The sequence below is a fragment of the Cervus canadensis genome, chromosome 27, assembly GCF_019320065.1.
Source record: "Cervus canadensis isolate Bull #8, Minnesota chromosome 27, ASM1932006v1, whole genome shotgun sequence".
NCBI lineage: Eukaryota > Metazoa > Chordata > Mammalia > Artiodactyla > Cervidae > Cervus > Cervus canadensis.
Window position 1 is genome coordinate 34,942,820 of NC_057412.1, and position 22,649 is coordinate 34,965,468.

A 22,649-nucleotide genomic window follows, 5' to 3' on the forward strand; every position below is an offset into this window, starting at 1 on the left:
ACAGATATATATATACTGATATCTGATAATAACACGATTAAGCATGTCTAAGGCAGTTTAATACAATTATTTACTTTAAAAATTTTCGTTTTGAGCATCATATGCAGTTTTTTTGAGTTTTGTACATGGAACTTACCTAGTGCACTGAGTAGAAAGCATTCTACTTCAGATACAAAATTCATAACAACCCAAATTTGATAGGTGGCTGAAGTGTAAGGAAAAGTAACACAAGAAGACAGAATGTAAATTTTATATTGGCTTTTAGAGAAAAAACTGGCTTGTATATCTTCTTGGTTCCTTTTTGTAAAATTTACATTAGTTCATTTTTTAAAACCTGAACTCATACTTTTGCATTTTTACTATTCATCTTGTTTGAGAATACATATATCTTTAAAATTTTTGTATCCTACCAGTGATTAGTGTACAGTAATTACTGAGTTCATTTAATAAAAATAAATGAAGATCATTTTTAAGATTTTGAAATTAAATATATGGTAAAATAGAACATTTTATATATCTCAAAAATTAATTTGTATTCTTAACACGTTCTAAAAATATTTTTAGTTTTGTAAATCCACATGGCTTTTAACAAGTAAAATGCCTATTTTGTTATATGCTGCATTTTCATTCTTAATCACTATGAATTATGACATTTTCACACAATAAAAATAGCTTGTATCACTATGTTGTTTTGTTTTTCATTTGAGAAACTTAAATGATTTCTTTTTGGTAATAAAGGATTTTTAAAAATATGATTGTTGACATTTTAAGTTGAGAGATTAAAATAATATATTTTTTTTGTTTTTCATTAAAAACTTTTTTCTCTGCATACATTTTTATATATGTGAGACAAACATTAAAGGCTGAAAAACAACATCGTATTGCCTTACGATTCTAGATGACTCAAGGTCTGTCTCTTGAGATACAACTATTATCCAAAAGATACAACTTCACTTATTTGGAGGATAATTCTGTATACCTTTTATGTGTAAAATATATAACATATATACAATTTTGTAGGTCGTCGCTATGAGTATAAAATAGTGTTTTATACTATTTCTAGAAACAGCAGTAGAAAAAAATGTTGAAAAATGCTAAACTATTTTAGCTATTGTTTGTGTTTTCCTCAGTTTTTCAAACTAGGTTTTTTAATTTGTCTTTTATAATGGAGGAAGCAAATTCATAATTTTGTAAAAATTAAATGCCATGTTTTCTGCAGGTTTAAAATTAAATGCTTTTTAAGTGCCAAATTATAGAATAGAATTCACCTAATTTGTAAACATTGCACGCAGCCGTGAAATTAAAAGATGCTTGCTCCTTGGGAGAAAAGCTATGACAAACCTAGACAGCACATTAAAAAGCAGAGACATTACTTTGCCAACAGAGGTCCATCCAATCAAAGCCATGGTTTTTCCAGTGGTCATGTGTGGATGTGAGAGTTGGACTATAAAGAAAGCTGAGTGCCGAAGAATTGATGCTTTTGAACTGTGGTGTTGGAGAAGACTCTTGAGAGTCCCTTGAACAGCAAGGAGATCCAACCAGTCCATCCTAAAGGAGATCAGTCTTGGGTGTTCATTGGAAGGGCTGATGTTGAAGCTGAAACTGCAATATTTTGGCCACCTAATGGGAAGAGCTGACTCATTAGAAAAGACCCTGATGCTGGGAATGATTGAAGGCAGTAAGAGAAGGGGGCAACACAGGATGAGATGGTTGGATCTCCGACTCAATGGACATGAGTTTGAATAAGCTCCACGAATTGGTGATGGACAGGGAAGCCTGGCATGCTGCAGTCCATGGGGTCGCAAGGAGTTGGACACAACTGAGCAACTGAACTGAACTGAATTTGTAAAACTTCCTGTGAATAGTTGAGGCTCATTCAGCATTAGAATATGCCATTACGTTTGAGGCTGCTCTCTTACTTAGTATTCTTTTACTATGGCAATATTTTATTTTATTTGCTACTTGGTTCTATTTGCTATGCTTTTTGTATTATTCAGTTTCTCCCATTAAAGAAATACTATTCCTGCAGATGGCAAAAGCTTATAAAAAATGATACTGCCTATGCAAATAAAGCTGTAGGTTATATATCTTGTCATCTTTTGCTCTGCCACTTAAATTTTTCTCTAACTGAAGTATACTTTGCAGCTGAGATTCTGCTAATACCCTCTAGTTTATCAAGAAATACATGCCAGTATATCCAAAAAATAAATTCATATATTTCAAAGCTTACATTAAAACTGCTTTAAATTATCAAAATAGTAATAATCCATTGTCTTTGTGGAAACATAATAGAAGTCTTTTTTTTTTAATAGTAAATCAGAAATGAATTTTCTTTATTGAATGGGAGTTTATGTAAACGGAAAATATGAAGAAAATCGTTTGTCAGGTTACAGCAGGAGTTGTGAATTCCTTTTGCCTGATGATGAGAAAACAACTTATGTCCCGGGTATATGAACTAGTGATCTCCAAATTTTATACATCCTTTTCAGTAAACACTTTTGGTATACAATAAATATAAAGTTACTGTATTAGTTTGCCAGGACTGCCAGAACAAAGAGTACCACAGACTGGGTGACTTAAACAATAGACATCTATTTTCTCATAGCTCTGAAGCCTGGAAGTCCAAGATCAACATGTTGGCAACCTTGTCTGAAACCTTTCTCCTTGGCTCACCTGGCCGCCTCCTCCCTTTGTCTTCACATGGCCTTTTCTCCGTGTGCATTTGCTGTTAGTGGCTCAGAGTGCCCAAATTTCCTCTTTTATAAGGACCCCAATCAATTTGATTAGGACCCACCCTAAAGGACTCCCTTTAACTTAAACACTTCTGAAAAGGCCCTATTTCCAAACAGTCACATTCTGACATAATGGATGGGAGAGGGCAGGGGAGGGGAGAGTTAGGGCTTCAACATAAGGAATTTTCAGGGGAAAAGTTTCAGCCCTTAATTATGTACATGTTCTCCCGTATTTTGTATAAATGCCCTCCTAACTTTTTTTAAAGATTAGAAAAAAAGTTAAATACCAGTTACTATATTCACTTCCCAGCTCCAGAGGATTATTGTCAGCTGTAGTTTGTAGACACCACTTTGGAGGGCTGTTATTAAAAAAGTGAGAGCCTCGGCTGAGTACTAAAGTGAAGTCCAAGATTGCCTCGCCTGTAACTATGTTCTCTTGCTTTGATGGTAAGTTTCTCTGTTGTGTTTTTCTGCCATTCAATTTAAGAAGCTAACACTCTTGATATCAGATTGTTTCACTTACAAACCCTGTCTTTACCTTTTTGATGAATAAACCTAAACATGAAGTACTGTCAGAGGTGTTTTATATAAATATGAAAATTCATAGTTTATTGTGAAACACTTCTTAAATAACCTCACAATAAAATTGCATAGGTATGTAGAAATTATTTTCTTGTATAGCAGTAAGTCCTTATATTCTTAAGCTGCTTCAGTCTTTATCATAATAATAGCAATTTTAAAACCTTAGTACAATTTCTGGTGTTTGTGTCAGCTTACTCTCATGTCAGCTTCTTATCTCATGTTTGCAAAAACAAGTCTTCCTCTAACAGTTTCTCTTCTTAAAACTAAGTGTAGAACTTTGTTTATTCTCCAGTAGCTATTTGGTGTCAGGTAAGGGAAATCCATTAATATTTTTACGATGCTGATACTGATTCTAATAGACTAGCAGGTCAAATGAGAAAGGTCAAACTAAAGAAAAAAGGGAGAAAGAAACTAAAGCAGCTCCCCTCTGTTAGAAGAAATTTCCAAGCAGTGGAATCAGTTACAAACAATTGCAAATTTAAAATATTTTCATGTTTAAAATCATGATTTTAAGAAAAATTGCAAAAGTACTTGAAAATGTGATATAGTTAATAGCTCTAATATAAAGGTAAATATAAATAGCACTAAGACAGCTCCTGATAAATGGATATGAGTAGGTAATTTACAACAGAAATATAGTAATAAGATTTTAAGATCTACCAGACTAAGGACATAATTGAAAATTACAAGATTATCAGACATGCAAAGATCATGAAAAAAATATCAATAAGATAGTAAGTATGTTAACCTACATACTTTCAAATACTATGCAACTTCTAGAAATTATGTACTGTATATGAAGAATTTTTAATTAAAAAATGCTTATAAAAACAGGGTACAATCTTATATTTTTAGCAAATTTGAAAATGCATAAAATTAGAGAAACACACCAAAATGTTAATAGAGATTACCTCTAGTGGCATTATGCATGATTTTCATTCTCATAGGCTTAAAAGTTTTTTTTTCAATAAAAATCAGAAAACAATTATGCTAAAGAAGTTACAAAACAATATGACCTCTTTCCAAGCATAACATATCCCCTTTCCCTTAAAGAAAAATAGTATATATGATTTCTACCTTCTTAAAAGTTTTTTATATGTCTACATTGCAATTATACTACTACCACATTGATTCATTAAATGCAACCATTTGTAAGACGTACAGAAAAAAATAAACTATGAAATCTCTTAGAGGCTTAAAGGTACACTAATGACTTTTTCTTAAACTTTCAATAAAATGCATTTAATCACCTCCTTAATACTGTACTTTTTTTTACACCAAATCTAAATTCATTTTTAGATTATTGGATAACTGGTTTAAATAAATATATTAAGCTTCAAATCGCAATAGAGGTGGTGAAATTTATCTTTTTACATGGTCTTAAGATTTGCACTTATATACTTAAGACTGATATTTTGAGCATCAAGGGTCTCAAAATGATGATGCTCATTAAATATTAGGCACTACCTTAGCACTTTCTCTGATAAATTGCTAATTGAAATTACAAGGGAACAACTAAAGAGTAACACTAAAAGAGCAAATAAATTGCTATTCCTATCAGAATGGGTGTGATCCTTTCCAGAGAACCAGTAACACTTCCCCTAGTAAAAGTGGGTGAGGAGGTTCATTTTTTAGGGTGTTAGAATGTAAGGTCATTTTGTTAGTCAGCATTTGGTATCAGACCTTGGTTATAATCACTAAGATCAAGATAGTGAATAAAATACACAGTAGCAGCTAACATTTGGGTGTTAACTGTTTCTTAATCGCTATGCTAAACGTTTTACCTGTGTATTTAAATCAACTTAATCCTTTATCTCTCCCCGAGAGATTATTCCACTGAGCCATCTCTAAGAAACGCGTGACAATTTTTTTTCATCATATCCGTCCTTTTATCTTGAGTCCTGAATATCTGGGCTAATGGGAATCTTCAGATTTGGTATATTAGCAGTAACTATCTTCGCCTCTGAGAACATCTTAAAGCAACGATCATACAACAAGCTGACTTATTAGAAAAGACACCTGATTCTGGAAAAGATTAAAAGTAGCAGAAGAAGGGGACAGCAGAGGGAGAGATGGTTGGATGGCATCACAGACTCAATGGACATGAGTTTGAGTAAACTGGAGTTGTGATGGACAGGGAATCCTGGAGAGCTGCAGTCCATGGGGTCGCAGCGTCAGACACGATTGAGCGATTGCACAACAGTGACAAACACTTCCATTCTTTTTCTGAACTTCAAATACAGGGCAGAAAGAAATTTTTCAGAAGAGGCGTGGTTTCTGAAGATCCTCCGCCCAAGGCTCCGCCCAGGGCTCCGGCCACGCCCCCGGAGTAGGTAGGCACTGCCTCCTCCACCCACCTATTGAAGTAACTTTGCTCTTGCCCCTCGCGGGACACGTCGTGTCCGACTCTTTGTGACCCCATGGACTATAGCCTGCCAGGCTTCTCTGTCCATGGAATTCACCAGGCAAGATTACTGGAGTGGGTTGCCATCCCCTTTTCCAGGGGATCCTCCCGATCCAGGGATTGAACCCAGGCATTCCGCACCGCAGGCGGAGTCTTTACCTTCTGAGCAACCAGGGAAAGCCTCGCGGGACCTGGATCTTTTAATAGGCGAGATTTCATAACTCGGGTAAAGCAGAATCTCGCGAGAAGTTGAACCGGAAACGTGAGGGATGGGAGAGAATTCCGGCGAAAATCGGAAGACGGGTTGTTCATTTGGTTCCCTGCAAGCTTTAGGTACCCGGTGGAATTGATTTCTTGTTTGATCTCTCCTGACGGGATGGTGTTGACCTTGGTGAGGGCTGGGACCCAGCCGCGTGCCTGAGCCAGAAGCATTACCGACCGATGACGTTGCGAGGGAGGTGGCTGGGATGCGGGCAACTTGGTGATCTCCGGCTTTCTTTAGCTTCAGCCCAAAGCCCTAGAATAATGCTCAGTGTTTTGACGCTTGCTCTTGAGCGTTCTCTGTTTTCTCCCAAGACTCACCTCCGCCGCAAGTAAGCGGTCTGCACTGTAGCCTGCAGGCTTTAATATCCTTTCAACTTTGAGCGGAATGCAGGATCTTGGAAGGCTGAAACTGCCCTTGTCCCCGTGTTATGCTGGGAGATTAGAAGAATGTCTGTTAGATAATTGGCCTTCGATAAACTCTTTGGATGAGTAAATGAGATAAAGCTGCAGCGAAGTTTCCATAGGAAACTAACTTTTCTTCTAAATGCACTTTATTTTGGAATAATTTTACAAAATATTGCTAATACAGACTCCCCACGTGCTTTTTCCTGAGTTCCCCTGATGTTAACATCTAGAGTGGCTTATTTAGATTAATTTTGTTCTTTTGACACACATTGATATGTTAGCACCACAATTCCACTTCACCTTTTGCCTTACATTTGAGCAATCATTTGGAGAAACGTTTTTTATAAGTAGATAGCATATGATAATATAGTTTTATTACGTGTGAGGTATAGCTCCTATCTTAACTGGTAATTATGAGGGGGGAGAAAAAGGTGTTATCTTAAGAAGAAAGACTGTGCTAGTAATGTTGAAATTCAATACATTTGTAATAGAGTGTGTCAGCAAATTTTTCTTATCATCATAGCTGAAAGCAAAACCAGAGAGGAAGCTTGCAAAACAGATTTGCAAAGTTGTATTGGATCATTTTGAAAAGCAGTATTCCAAAGAACTTGGAGATGCATGGAATACAGTAAGGTTAGTATAATTCATCTTTTGATGCTTTATGAAAGAACAATAAACAAACCCTTCTGGGATAGGGGTACTGTGAAGATAAAAGAGTTTAAACCTGGCTACCATTTCTTGCTGTAGCTTCAGAAGAGAAGAAAGAGGAGGAAATAGCTTGAATCATAGGAAGATGGAAAAGGGAGAAAGAAAAGTTTGTAGTCATAATTTTGTTATAAGCAAACATTGTTATACCTTGCCCTGATTAACTGCTTTAATCTTTGAAACATGACTGCCCACCAGTCTGACAAAATTAATTACACTGTAATGGAGAAGTTTTTAAACTTCTGCGGATATTTGACTAGTTTCTGAAAATTCAGGAGATAACGCAACAAATCTTTAAAGCCATCACTGCTTTATCTTGGCTAAAGTCACTTTGTTTGGTAATCATGTTTCTTCTGTATGTCTTTAGCTTTATGTTTTGAACAACATGCCTATGCACGCACATACACACACAAATTATTTAAACATTTTGTAGAAAACAGAAATGAGAAATAATTCAGTGCATAGACACGAGAGAAGTTTGATTTGTATGTACAGTGAGTTTTGCATTTGGTCAGTATGTTACTCTATGGGTTCTTTACATTGAGTGTCTGATGCACTATACCATACCCTGTGAAACAGTAAGACAATCCCCATGTCCAGTTTTCTGACGGTCTGGTATTCATAGGAGAGGAGGAGCATGATTAAAACTATATAAACTGCTAATTCTATAAGTATCCCAATAGAAGTAGGCAGGAGTACCTAGTCCCACGTAACAAGGCCTGATGGTGACAGCAAAGACCTGAGGAGAAGCCAGGTCTTGGTAATTTGACAAAGTCTGAGATGGTTCTGAAGTGATTTTAGACAAACTGTTTTAGAAACTTGTAAATACTGTAGCTTGAAAATGTAGTTTATAGTTGGAGATTTTTTTCAAAACTAGAGTTTTTAAATGAGCGTCTTCTGTCAGAGAAGAGGGATGAATAGAGAAGTGTGTAATTAGTTCATGAGGTTTTCAGTATGCAGAGTTAACTCAGATAGAATAGCCCCATAGCCAGACATCTACAGCATGCTTATTATGTGCCAGGCAATACTGCCTTTATTTGATGCTTGGAAGAAACCTCCCAGGTTTCCTACTTTTCACGTGAGGGAACTGCACATAGTTTAAGTATTACAATTTGCCCAGGTTCACTCAGCTACTAAGTGTCAGAACTAGGGTTTGTTCTAGAAACTAGGGTTTCAATTTGCCTCTCTGGTTCACAAACTCCTACTGGTCACCCCTATTCTGTATGCCTCTCATACCTAGGATGTAATTAGGCATAAATGGATGATTAAAAAAAAATTTCAAGAGGTATATTGTCTTCAGACAACAGTAATCTGGCTACTCAGACCCTGTAATGAGTTATTTTTATGTTTAATATGCTTAGACAGATTTATAAATTATTTGACCCTAACCAAAATGAGCAGTGAACCTCAAATCCATTTGATTAGCCATGCCTTCTGCTTCATCTACCTTTTTGTTGGGTTTTCATGGTAATTTACATTTTGCATAAACATGTGCTAAATTTGCCATAAGCAAAATAAAGGCTTTCTCTGCTTAGAAAGTAGCCTGAGCATGGAGCAAGGCATGGGGAAAGAAGAACAGAAGGGTTTTTGTTTTTTAACTATTTATTTCCAAGACATAATATTGTGCTTGCAGAGTCTGTGTACTTTCAGGGGAAGGAGAGTGGGTTCTTGTGCTATCTAGAAAGCTAATAATTTGCTCAGTATTTTTAGTTATAGTAGTGGGGAAGATTTAGTGTTTAACTTTATTGCTCTGCAAAAATCTTTCTTGCCGTCATCCTCTGAGCAGCCCTTTGAAGTTGAATTTACCCTCATTCAATTTTTGCCTTGTTACCTACACGCTCTTCAGGTGAGCACATTCGTGTCGTGTCTTTAAAGGGCCCTCAGTATGCTGCCATCTCCTGTGGTGCAGCCCTTCCATGGAAGGGAAGCAGGAAACAATGTCAAGAAAGAGTAGGAGACAATCAGCTCATTATTAAAATCTCTGCAGACTAAAAATAAAATGGCTCAAGAACATATCTTGATGGATGGACATCTGTGAATTGATTATTTCTGGATTTCTAAACCAGACTTTTTAAATGATTGTATGAGCGCTCTCTAGTGGGCAATAATAGCAGTAAAACAGAAGGGATTTCTTTAACTATGAACTCTTTTTGTGGGTTCTGTAATCTGTGCAGTTACACAGAACTAAGCAATGGTACTTAGCAATGTGTAGGTAAGATAATTTTTTATCCTCATCATTAGATAGAGTGGAGAATAGAATAGTAAAGAAAAAAGTCACAGAAAAGTTGAAAATTATGTTATGTAACAGGCATTGTCCAAATAATACGCAATTTTCAAGGGATATGTGAGCACAGGCAAGTTATTGTAGTCGACTTCCAGATTCTCAGCTTTCATATATGCTCTTTCAGAAGATTACTCTGCTTCTGAGGGGGCGCTTATTCCTCTTTCCCAACCTGTCCTTCTACAATTGTCTTTGTCCCACTTTCCAAAAAAGGTCTCACTTTCACTATCCTGATTCTTCCACAATGCATTCCCTCCAGGGTGTCAAAAAGCCCTCTGCAAGAAACTATGGGACTGCTAGTGTAAATGACTACTACCAGATTCTTTGACAGGTCAGATGGTCTTCCAAGTTTTGCTTTTAGCAAAAGTAAAGGACTTGGAATTGAGCTGTTAGCTAACAAATCATTTAAAATCTTTCTGAAGATATTTAATTTAGTGAGTGGAGATCATAACAAAATATTTAAACAAAACGGAGACATTGCTTTAACAAAATGTATTTAATTCTCATCTACTTATTTAAGTGAAGGTTTTTCTTACCCCTTCTAAAAACATAAAATAGGAATTGATGTTGAACCCTGGTCATTATTTGTTGTTGTTATTTAGTCGCTCAGTTGTGTCCCGACTCTTTTGAGACCCCTGAACTGCATCCCACCAGGCTTCTCTGTCTGTGGGATTTTCCAGTCCAGAATACTGGAGTGGATTGCCATTTCCTTCTCCAGGGGATCTTCCTGACCCAGGGATTGAACCCACCACTGAGCCACGACAGAAATTGACGTTGGACCCTGATCATTATAGCACTAGGTAATATTCATTCCTGGATGCATCTAGTTTCATTAAGGGAGCCATTTCCTATGAATTTTTTCTTTTTATGTTTATTTTTTATTTTTTTTCTTTTTATGTTTAGAAGGAAAGTGAAAGTTGCTCAGTTGTGGCCGACTCTTTGCGACGCCATGGGCTATATAGTCTTATTCTCCAGGCCAGAATACTGGAGTGGGTAGCCTTTCTCTTCTCCAGGGAATCTTCCCAACCCAGGGACTGAATTCAGGTTTCCTTCATTGCAGGCAGATTATTTACCAGTTGAGCCACAGGGAAGCCCCTTTTTATGTATAGATAATTATCAAATGTATAAGTTATTTTGGTCAATTTGTACTAATAATTTTATTGATAACTACTCTGAAGCTACTATTTTAACACTTAAAACTTTAAGGCTACAATGAAAACAAATTTAGTATATTTGAGTGTGAGTATCTGTGAGTGTGTGTGTGTGTGAGAGAGAGAGAAATACAATAGGGTAATAAAGATTAAAAGCACAAAATTATATCAGGACTTAAAGTTATAAAAGTTATATGGGGAAATAGAATATAAAGAAAAGGGAAAGGAAGAGTGTAAAATTTCCACCTGTTCGGGAAGAGTCAGTCCATGAATTTTTAAATGGACAATGATGGGTTTTAAAATCACTCGGGTATTTAGGTTCTGCAGGATAGATTTTAAAAAGTAGTGTAATTTATATTTTAAAATGTCAATTTTTACAGTGTGCTGGAAGCTACATCCTTAAACATAACGGTGAAGATTTTGATATCAGCTTGAAATGTTGCAGAGGGTACAGAGTTTTTTTTTTCCAAAATGACACCAGTGGATATACTAGCAAAGCATTTGCAGGTCACTAATCTTCTAGGTCCCAGTTCTGCTGATTGTTGATGTAGTTGAACTCCTGGCTTGGAGACCAGTAAGTGAAGCAGCTTCAGAATCTTGAGAGGAGGACTGAAATGCGGTATCTGGCCAGTGTCTTCTTAAGTCTTCTAGTATATGCTCCCTCCACTGTCTGCTGGGCTACTTGCCCATCCATCAGAGCTTTCAAAATGAGTAGGCTCCGGGGCATCATCCCACCAGCGCAGGCCCTGGAGGGTGTGTGTCGGGGGGTGGGGGGAGGAGGAAGTTACCAGCAGTGGTGCAGGGAGAGCTGAGGGTCACGGCTTTGCTTCCTCAGGGCTGGCTAGGTGCCACCCTGAGCAACCTTAGCAGTCCCATCCTTGGACTGATGCTGTAGCCGCTCCTCAAGGGCCACTTAAGTCAAGCTGTTCCCACTGCTAAGAGACAATAGGCTCTTCCGAGAGGCGGGGCCTCTGGCAAGTAGGTGAGGTTTGGAGAAGAGCTGCTCTTCCTCTTCCTGCCTGTACCACTTGCGCTGCGGTCCTGCGGCCTCACACTCCCATTAGACTTTAAAGCCTGGGGATTTGAGTCAGAGACTTCTGCTTCAGTAGTGATGTGCCCTTGGAAGCTGCCAAATCTCTGAAAACCTCCGTTAGCCTGCCCTCTGAAATAAGCGTAATAGCTGCCCCTCACAAAAGGCACATAGTAAGCATCTGGTCAGTAATCTTTGTTATTAATAGTGTCAGGGTGAGGTGGATCCAGTGGATTGGATGGTAGGTAGAAAGGCTTCTCTGGAGAGAGAAGGCCTAATAGCAAGCAGGAGAGTTAGCCAGGCTGCAGGTTGGTGAGAGAGGAAAGGTCATTTTAGTGCAGAGGGGCCAGTTTAATGCTAAGTTTGTTAAAGACTATAAAGAAAACTTGCTCCAGGAAATTCAGGTAGTTCAGTTGGCTGGGTATAGATTAGGAGGGATCAGAAAATTGGTTTGTTCTGAAGAAGGGATTATTTTATCTAGTTGTTAGAGAATAAGATAGGATTAATTTCTTAAGATTCCTGCCACATCCTGCTGTCAGTACATGTTTTTAGATCTAATGAGGCTGTCCCCTCTTAAAGTCTTTCAGTGGCTTCTCATCTATAGGAATTTAAAATTTATAAGATAAAATTTTCAAACTTGATAATCTTAGACTTGTCCCGTGTAATCTTCTGCCACACTGGACTACTTTTAATTCCCCAAATGCACTGTTCTCCATCATACCTTGGTGCCTGTACGCATGCGATGGCGTTTGCCTTGGAACTTGTATTCGCTTTTCATCCTGTGGCTAACTCCTCATCCTTCAAGATTTAGCATATTGGATAGTGTACAAGAATCTACAGTGTTCCTGAACTAACAGTCCTTGCATACAATACGGTTAAATAAAATATGCAAGATTAATAACCTTTGCTAAGGGATCTGAAAGAAAATGTGAATAAATGGAGAAACATACTGTGATGAAAGTTAGAAAGAGTGAATACAAAAAAGATGTTAATTCTCCCCAAATTTAGTACATTTGATATAATCCTAGTCAAAGTTTTTGTCTGTCTAAATCAGTTCAGTTCAGTTCAGTAGCTCAGTTGTGTCCAACTCTTTGCGACCCCATGGACTGCAGCACGCCAGGCCTCCCTGTCCATCACCAACTCCCGGAGTTTATCCAAACTCATGTCCATCGAGTCGGTGATGCCATCCAACCATCTCATCCTCTGTCATGCCCTTCCCCTCTTGCCTTGAATCTTTCCCAGCATCAGGGTCTTTTCCAATGAGTCAGTTCTTTGCATCAGGTGGCCAAAGTATTGGAATTTCAGCTTCAGCATCAGTCCTTCCAATGAATATTCAGGACTGATTTCCCTTTGGATGGACTGGTTTGATCTCCTTGCTGCCAGAGATCTAACCAGTCCACCCTAAAGGAAATCTGTCTAAATATATCTATACAAATATTTTATAAAATATTTTTAACTGACCAACTGGTTTTCATGTTCATGTGAGATAATAAACATTCTAAAAGAGCTTTGGAAATTATGAAGAAAAAAATTAGATTTTTCTGCCAGATGTTAACCAATTGGAAGTGTTTAAAGCCAGATGAAAGTGTATAAAGCCAATTAAAAGTGCCATGCCAGATGTTAACCAATTGGAAGTGTGTAAAGCCAATTGTTAACTAAGGGATGGACCCATGATGTAAACCAAGCCTCTCCAGTCTGTATTAATAAAATTGTACTTCTGAGCATTATTTCCCTGTTACTTTGTCAACAAAGGTCTGTCTAGTCAAGGCTGTGGTTTTTCCAGTGGTCATGTATGGATGTGAGAGTTGGACTATAAAGAAAGCTGAGCACCGAAGAATTGATGACTCATTTGAAAAGACCCTGATGCTGGGAAAGATTGAGGGCAGGAGGAGAAGGGGCCGACAGAGGATGAGATGGTTGGATGGCATCACCGACTTGATGGACATGGGTTTGGGTGGGCTCCGGGAGTTGGTGATGGACAGGGAGGCTTGGCGTGCTGCGGTCCATGGGGTTGCAAAGAGTCAGACACGACTGAGTGACGGAACTGATTTGAACTGAACATGACTCAAAACTCTGGATTGATATTCAGCCAGTTTGGAGGGTATAATTAGGATGGACTGACATAAGGTTACAACAATAAATTTCCTTTTAGGGTCCATTTTAATTCAGTGGTTCCCAAAGTGTGGTCTGTGGATCAGCAGCATTAATGTCACCTGAGGACTTACTAGAACGACAACAGGAAACCCCAGGTGGGGCCCAGCAGTCTCTTACAGTCACTATATGCACGTTAAAGTTCATGAAGCACGCTATTAAAGAAAGAGGTTGTCATCCCCCGGTAGAGCTGAAATGCTGGGCTTCTGTGATGCACTATCATAGTAAGAGGTAGTGATAAGAGAAAGCAATTTCACATATTAGCCTCAATTGAAATTCACATGGCACTCTTCCAGTCGCAGGTGTTACATTTCAATCCAGCCATTCCTCACATAGGCAACACCAGGGTGAGTAGCAGCTGGAATTTATTTAATTGACCATGGTTAATGAGGCTCCCAAATAACTCAGCTAGAAAGGTCTGCCCGTAAATAAATTAAATATTTCCTGCTGTATCATTTGTCAGTTGATGTGAGCTTGTGATTGTCAAGAGATCCAACTGTTGGACCGAATGAAAACTTAGGAAGGTACATCTGCTGGGGAGGTGGGGGCAGGGGAAACCTGCACCATCAGTCCATAAGTGATTTTTAATCATGCTTGGTTTTGTGTCCTCTGAGCCACTGGCCGCCTCGTTAGCTCTGTTACTGTAGGGTTCACTGTAGTTAGCTTTCCATACTTCTGTCTTCATGAGAGGAAAACTTGGATACTTACTCTTTTGAACAGCCTTTAATGATAGTACTTTTCCCTTCAAAATTAAGACTCGGGTTTTAAATTTTTTCTTAAGAAAAACACTTCCTTATGCAAAGAGTGATAGACTAAAGTCTTATTTTGATGGATTTTTGAAGTATGCTAAAGACAGGTCATGTTTTTTTTCGCAAGATAATGTGCAGGAAAGGTCAAGACTGAGAAGCAAATGAGGCATTCCTCTTCAGTGCAGATTTTAAGGGGCCCCTAAAACTCAGGAACCAAGATAAATACTGTTTCAGTGACCGAAACTGATACCAGAGAAAAAACCCACGATGAACAAAATATCAGAGTTTTAAAAACAGAATCATAACAGTGCTGTGTTGAGCCATATGGAAGCCTGAGGCAAAAGAAAAAGTCATTCTGGCTCCTGGTTCTGAAAATCATAGGTAAATAAAGCGTAAGACTAGGACCTCGTTCCCTGACTTAGTGTCAAATTGTATTACCGAGTATAATGTTAATACCCCTTTGTTTATCTTTTTCTCCCTAGGGACATACTAACATCTCCATCTTGTTGGCAATATGCTGTTCTTCTTAACAGATTCAATTACCCTTTTGAACTGGAAAAGGATTTACATCTGAAGGGCTATCACTCACTCTTTCAAGGATCTTTACCCTACTGTCCTAAATCAATGAAATGTTACCTTAGCAGAACTCCTCACAGAATGCCTTCAGAAAGACACCAAATTGGAAACCTAAAAAAATACTATCTCCTGAATGCCGCCTCCCTTCTCCCAGTACTGGCTCTGGAATTGAGGGATGGGGAGAAGGTTCTGGATCTGTGTGCCGCCCCTGGAGGCAAATCTCTAGCTCTGCTGCAGTGTGCTTATCCAGGTAATGTACTTTTCTCTCCATAATTGACAACTTTTAAATGTTCACATGTTACAGAATACTTTTAGACTATGCAGGGAGAAATGTAAGACTGAATTTTCAGACTTTGAAAGCCTAAAAATCAAGACAGTGTGGAGAAGAGTAGAAGTTTTACTGAGGAAATAGTGTAAATAACCTTTTTTTTTCCCCCAGCTACTTAATCCTTACAGGTAATTGGGAAACTACAACAAAACTACAACATTTTGTGAACACAAATCTTTCAGATAATAGGAAACCTGATGAGCTAATGACAAAGGTTTTTAAAGTTTTATTGTTGCTTTTACACTTCAGAGTCTTGTATTGTTGTCCTGGTTATACTTTTATGCAACAAAAACATCCACATTTAAACTCATTTTTTGTATTATTGGACCATAAGGTTCTAAGAGAGTTCTGTCCAATAGGAATATAACATGAAGTATATATATAATTTAATGTTTTTGAGCATTCTCATTAATATAAGAAACAAGTGAAATTAATTTTAATAATACATTGTAACCTAATACATTCAAAATATTATTTGAACATGTAATCAAAATAGAAATTATCAATGAGATATTTGCATTCTCTTTCTTACAGTCTTTGAAATTGGTGTGCATTTTACACATAGGGTATATTTTAATTTGAATTAGTCACATTTCAAGTGCTCACAGCCTCATGTAGCAAGTGGGTATAGTATTGGATGGTACAATTCTAAAAATTTTAAAAGTTCTTTTGAAAGTACTTATCATTGCTATTATTAGTACTACAAAAAGGATGAAATACATGTAAAATACATTTTTATATATATTTGTTAAAAGTAATGCATTCATTGCAAATTCTTTTCTTAATGAGACAATGGGACTTTTAAACTATTACTTCAGGTTTCCCTGGATGAAAACTACTTATGGCTAGACGAGACAAGGTTCAGCCTCAATTCTGTCTGTTTTTTTTTTTGATAGTTTTGTTTTCGTGAGTGCAGATGCTATTCACAGAGATGAAAAGATGAAATGGTGAGACTTGTGTTATAGTAATCTCACTACTTCTTAAACTCCTGAATTATAACCCTAATCACATAGCCCTCGTTCACTAAGCATTATTTTAATCATCTACTATATAAACACTCTGTAAACCAATGTAAGAACTATGTAAACCTGTGTAAACACTGGGTCTGTTTTTTTATTTTGAAGAAGACAAAGAATTGGAAACCAATTTTAAAAGACTGTGTTGCGTAATCAGGAGACTCATTCACTTTCTCAGCCAAGGCACTAGTGTGCTGAACTGCCTTTGGAGTGCTCCGGGGGCTTCTGTGCTCCGGCACAGCTTGCTGTAATAAGACTCTGGATGGGTGGGAAGTGTGCTCCTCATTTATAAAATTGGTGAAGAGCTAGGAGAAGCCTTGACCAGAGGTGTTCTCCTGTTTTAAGAAGCCGATGATCTGAAAATTGATGCCTTTGAAACTATCTAAGCCTGCTTATCCCTTAAAAGTTGTTATGTATCCCCAGGGCATGCATATCCTAGTTTGAGAACTGCTAATATATATCTTCCTTTGAGAGCATTCCTGTTGAAATAATTTATAAACATTTTTATGAGAACTCTGAATCCAGTTGTACTGGGCATTGATACAAGTATACCAGTTAACTGTATATTTTAGGTGAAAACATACTGTGTGTTTTCAAATTGTGGTTAAAACTGTTATTGAAGCTTGCTGTATTTCTTTTGTTGTTGTTAAGAGGTCACAACAAAAGAGATTATTTTGTAAGTTTGTTTTATTATTTTTATAATTCGAGCTGAAAATGAAATTTTATGGAATCATGTGTTATAAGGAGTATTTGATATCGCCTTTACCCTCTATTCTTTGATTGCATGCTTATTTTGTTTGTTACGTCAGTCTTGAATATAGAATTTTTAGAATTGTGAAAAATGGAAGAGAAATGCCAAATTTGGGTACCATTTTGAAAAGAGGGCATTTTAATCCTAGATTATCCTCATTAGTAGGCTATAAATATTTAACATGTTTATGGTAAAGAAATTCAGATTAGGAATCCAGAGGCAAATGGATATATTCTATGACTTTGAAGTATAGAAGAATCTTCCTGTTCTTACATCAAGGGCAATGAGTTACAGGCAGTAGTCCAAGTAAAGTAGCTTTTCATCTAAGAAGGGCTAATGATAATGGTTTACTAAGAAGTACAGATGTCTTCATGCTGATGCTCAAATCCCAAATTAGGTTAGCTACAGTGCTTGAATCTGGAATGCAGATGCCATGCTAAAAAAAGCTTTTATAAGCAAAACTTAAAATGATGGCTGCACTAAATGTGCATTTATCCTCTGAATTTCTTCAAATCAGTGCTGGCCTTTATTCTGGGTCAGGAGGTTCACAGCTTTGAATAATTAAAAAGCTCATATTTTAGGATGATTAAAAAAAATTAGCCTACTTCTCTTCTGGTCTAGCTGCTTCTACCTGTTAGCACGATGAGGGACTGTCCATTGTGTTTTATTGCTCTGTTTTTGTCAGTGGAGCCTCTGTAATGTCCTGGTGTTGATAGAAAAAGGAAAAAAAAAAGCCACTTTTGATTCTAAATAGGAAAACATTAACAAGTTAAGAATGACCCAGCCTGATAGAGTGGCTTGATCAACTTTCTTGCTGAGGGTTGACATGAAATTCGCTTTGCTGTCAATAATATCCTTTTTACATCTAGTTAGCTTTTGATGGTAGAGAACATTAGAAAGACTCTTTACTGAATTGCTTTTTCCCTTCTCCCTCTGAGCCTTTTGCACACCCTACAGGTACCATTTTCCCCTTCTTCCCCTTTGCTAATTCTTTTCCATTCTTCAGGTTTTCACTCAGAAATCAACTTTCCTAGAAAGCCTTCCAAGAACTCCCTGCATTAGATGCATCTTCTTTTTGGAAATAATAACAACAGTGATAATTTTGAACATGTAGTAGAAAAAAGAAAAAGTAAAGCCGAGACTCCAAATGCTATTCCTGAAAAAGCTCAATGACTTTTTCAAGAATTTGTTAAATTTATCCCCTTTTCTACTTAGATGAGGGAAAAATAAAAAAAGATTTGGTTTATTTTTGGCAATTTAAGCTTGAAAATTAATTCTGTCACAATGTAGTGAGTCTGAGACTGTGTGTGTTTGTGTGTGTGTGTATATATGAAACTTGGATTGTAATGCCTTATATATTTTTTAAAGTTTAACCAATTTAATCCTATTTCAAATAAAACCTGTCTAGACCAAACTGTAATATAGTATAAAGCTGTATTTCAACTGAGAGTTACTTTAAAATGCTGAATTGAGGATCTTGACTAAAGCTGCAATTTAATGAAAAGCTGCCCTGATTTTCAGTTTTAGCAATTTAAATATCTTTATTATAATGCCATATTTTACATCAAGTAAGCCACATTTGGTGAGCATATACTATGTGTGAGGCATTGCATGGTAGGTGTAGAGCTCTGAAGGATATAGAGGTAACTAAGACTTCTGTTTCCTGTGATATGACAAACTATTTGTTTTAGCTAACTCTCCTGTTGAAAATAACTTAAAAGTGTGGGATATAATATTAAAGAAAAGCAAAATCTTTTAAAGTGTGTTAATGTTCTCCAAATACTCAGTGGCCAAAAGTTAACAGTTTGAGAACCTGGGAGGTAAATTGAGCATCGAAGCTGGGTTTTCACTTGAGAGCATTTTTTTTTTTTTTGCTTCACCTGGAAAACTTATTGCTTCATGAACATGTGTGGATACAAGAAGCCAGAGCCTGCTCAGTTAAAGCATCCATCAGAAGATTAATTTGTATAAACCTTAGACTCCAAAATACTTTTCCCTCCAATAAGGTAAACTAGGAAGAAATTGTCTTCTCCAAAGAACTGAAAGGAAGATTGTTTTCAGTTTTAGTGGTAGGGGAGAAGTGGACATACCCTCTGAAACTTTGTAACCAGAGCTAAGCCAGTATAGACCATTATGGTGAAGTTGCAGAATTATGGAAATAAAAAACCATCTTAATAGCAGCCAGAGAAGACAGTCTGCCTTCAAAGGACAACAGTTGGACTGAGGAATGACCTCTGAGTGTAATAATGGAAGCTGGCATTCAGAGGAATGATGTTTTCAATGTGCTAAGAAAAGATGACTGTCAATCCAGAAATACATTCATCAAAATATCTTTGAAGAGAAAAAGTAAATTAGACTTTTCTTTTAGACAGAGAGTAAGAGTGTAGTTTGTCACCAGCAATTCTGAAGGAAAAGGGAAAGCCATCCTAGGTGGAAAATGGAAGATACAAAAAGAATTGAAGAAAGAAGAAAGTGAGAAATAAATGGGAAAAATCTAACAGTCATTGGATATAGAAGACAATGATAATAACATTTTATACAGTTAAAAAATATAAGTGCAAATAAATCCCAATACATAATGCAATAGCATCTTATTTAGGAGGAAATGTTATGAGATTCTTGTATCTTTTAGGAAAAATGGTGGAGATTGACTTATTTTAGGTTTTTCTTTTACATATGCATGTTAAATGCTTTAGGGTTACTACTAAAAGAACAGAATATAGGATATTTAAACCAGAAAAAAGAAAAATGGAATGAAATTTAACTGAACAATAGCCAGCTTGATTACAAACCCTCGTACATTTGTGTTCCCTCCTTGCATGATTTACTTCCTTTTATTTCCCACTCTTGCTTCCCTGGGATCGTACCCTTCTGTGATGTAAACTTTTGTCTTCGGCTGTTTTCTAGTGATTTCAGACTAAGACAAAAGCTTTCAGACACCTATACATAATCTGCATTAGTGAATCCTCCAAAAAACCACCCAAAATTAACAATGTAGACTAAATAAAAAAGAATGTTCTACCTGTACAAATGAAGCTTTAAGGTGATTTTTCTAGTCCTTTCTGAAACCCCTCCCTAAATTGATGCCATCCTCTGAGTTCAAAATCCTTCAAGCTAGGCTTCAGCACTATGGGAATAGAGAACGAAAGATGAACAAGATGGGTTTTGAAGAGGCAGAGAGATCAGAGGTCAAATTGCCAACATTTGTTGGGCCATGGAGAAAGCAAAGTAGTTCCAGAAATAAATCTATTTCTGCTTCATTGACTATGCCAAAGCCTTTGTGTGGATCACAACAAACTGTAGAAAATTCTTGAAGAGATGGGAGTATCAGACCATATTACCTGTCTTCTGAGAAACCTGTATGAAAGTCAAGAAACAATAGTTAGAGCTGGACATGGAACAGTGTACTGGTTCAAAATTGGGAAAGGAGTATGTCAGCACTTTATAGCATCACCCTTCTTATTTAACTTATATGCAGAATACATGATACAAAGTGCCAGACTGGAGGAATCGCAAGCTGGAATCAAGATTGCTGGGAGAAATAACCACCTCACATATACGGATGATACCACTCTAATTGCAGAAAGTGAAAAGGAGCTAAAGAGCCTTTTGATGGAGGTGAAAGAGGAGACTGAAAAAGCTGGCTTGAAACTCAGCATTCAAAAAACTGAGATCATGGCCTCTAATCCCATCACTTCATGGCAAATAGAAGGGGGGGGAATGGGAGCAGCGACAGATTTTGTTTTCTTGGGCCCCAAAATCATTGTGAGCAATGACTGCAGCCATGAAATGAAAAGACTCTTGCTCTCTGGAAAGAAAGCTTTAACAAACCTAAAGCGTATTAAAAAGTGGAAACATCACTTTGCCGAAATAATTGGTGTGGTGTTAAAATTGAAAGATGATCTTGAGGTCTCACAATTATAGACCTTGCTTTAAAACTAGGTGTTTATTTAGTGGAGGTTGGGATGTTATTACAGAGTTTTTTACAGTGGAATGACAATCAGAAAAATAACAACATATGTATATATGTGTGTGTGTGTACATATGTATACATATGAATATATGTATATACAGATATTTTTGAGCAAAGACTTTACAAAAACTTTTCCCACTTTACATTAGAATTTCACCTTCAGTTCTCTAGCTGGGTTCACCTGGTAACCTGAGAGAAATTGTTACTTTGTTTCTAGACTTGTGATAAAAATGACCTTGATTAGTTAAAATGCATGTGCACTGGGACAAGGAATAAATAAACCCTAGAGACCTGATGGGGATGCCATGCTTTGGGCTTGGCTGGGTGTAGTGACTCTTGTAATTGGTGTAACTGGGCATGTCCCAGTGACTGGAAGCAATGACTGTGGAGTTGTTAGTCTTTCCCAGCATCGGGGTCTTTTCCAGTGAGTCAGTTCTTTGCATCAGGTGGCCAAAGTATTGGAGTTTCAGCTTCAGCATCAGTCCTTCTAATGAATAGTCAGGGCTGATTTCCTTTAGGATGGACTGGTTGGATCTCCTTGAAGTCCAAAGGGATTCTCAAGAGTCTTCTCCAACACCACAGTTCAAAAACATGTGATTATTAATGACAATTGTGTGAATGCCCAGAAATTGGCAATGGTTGAATAAAAGAGGACACCTTTTTTTCCTATGTACTATTCATCAGCCTTTAAAAATGATTCGCATCTCTGCCGGTTGACTTGGTGGTATGGCCTTTGAACTGTTACCATGTGGAGAGTCAGGAGACAGAAAAGTGTGTAAATAGAATACTGTATATGCAGGTAATTATATAAGCACATGTATATCAGGTTAATAATGTAGGTTCCTTTTGATGGGTGGTTGGGCAGTTGACAGTGGGGAGATAAAGAGTAAGATGGAAAAAAGACACTGCAAAAATATTATATAATTCCATTTATATATATCCATTTATATATTCCATTTATATCCATTTATATCCATATATCCATGTATGTGTAGGTGTAGACATAAAGAGATGTGGTAGGATTATTTAATGAAAATGTTAAATGATGCTTATCTGAAGACTGAGTTTTAGGTAATTTTTGGTGTTCTTTATACTTTTGTACATTTGAAAATATACTTGTCTTTAATATTATAAGCAATTTATGTTACTATAATAAATATATATAAATATTTATAAATATATATTTAACTACAGGAAAAACAAAATAACTTTTCTATCAGGGAGAAAACAGTTTGCTAACTGCCTTCTGTTTCTGAGAAGCAGCATAGCATGGTGCTGAAAAGCAGGCGGGCTCCGGAACCAAGGTGTCTTGGTTTCCTGTTGTGTAAACCTGAGCAATTACTTCACCTCTCTTTGCCTCCAGTTCCTTATCAGTAAAACGGAAATGATAATAAAATTACCCACCTGAGGTGTGTGAGGATCAAATACATTACTACATGTAAAGTCTTAGAACAGTGCCTAGCCCTGAATAGGGACTCAAGATAATAATTACTACTATAAGAAAGTGAAGATTAGTCACTCAGTCATGTCCAACTCTTTGTGACTCCATGG

The 22,649-nt window shown here is 37.0% G+C and overlaps 2 protein-coding genes across 4 annotated transcripts in view; one reads left to right on the forward strand and one right to left on the reverse strand.

Annotated features, from left to right (window-relative positions):
* Positions 1 to 5,938, reverse strand: part of STX19 (syntaxin 19) — a 46,002-nt gene extending 40,064 nt beyond the window's left edge. Inside the window, exon 1 of the mRNA XM_043448642.1 lies at positions 5,878 to 5,938. The gene's annotated coding sequence lies outside the window, so the exon portion shown is untranslated. The remainder of the gene's footprint in view (positions 1 to 5,877) is intronic.
* A 19-nt stretch (positions 5,939 to 5,957) lies between these two features.
* The window catches only part of NSUN3 (NOP2/Sun RNA methyltransferase 3), a 57,528-nt gene continuing 40,836 nt past the window's right edge, over positions 5,958 to 22,649 (forward strand). Inside the window, exons 1-3 of one of the 3 annotated variants that reach the window (XM_043448641.1) lie at positions 5,958 to 6,109; positions 6,911 to 7,020; positions 14,937 to 15,280. In XM_043448641.1, coding sequence (XP_043304576.1) covers positions 6,095 to 6,109; positions 6,911 to 7,020; positions 14,937 to 15,280 — 469 coding nt within the window. In that variant the 5' untranslated portion in view covers positions 5,958 to 6,094. The remainder of the gene's footprint in view (positions 6,110 to 6,910; positions 7,021 to 14,936; positions 15,281 to 22,649) is intronic. The other 2 variants (XM_043448639.1, XM_043448640.1) reach the window with 2 other exon arrangements.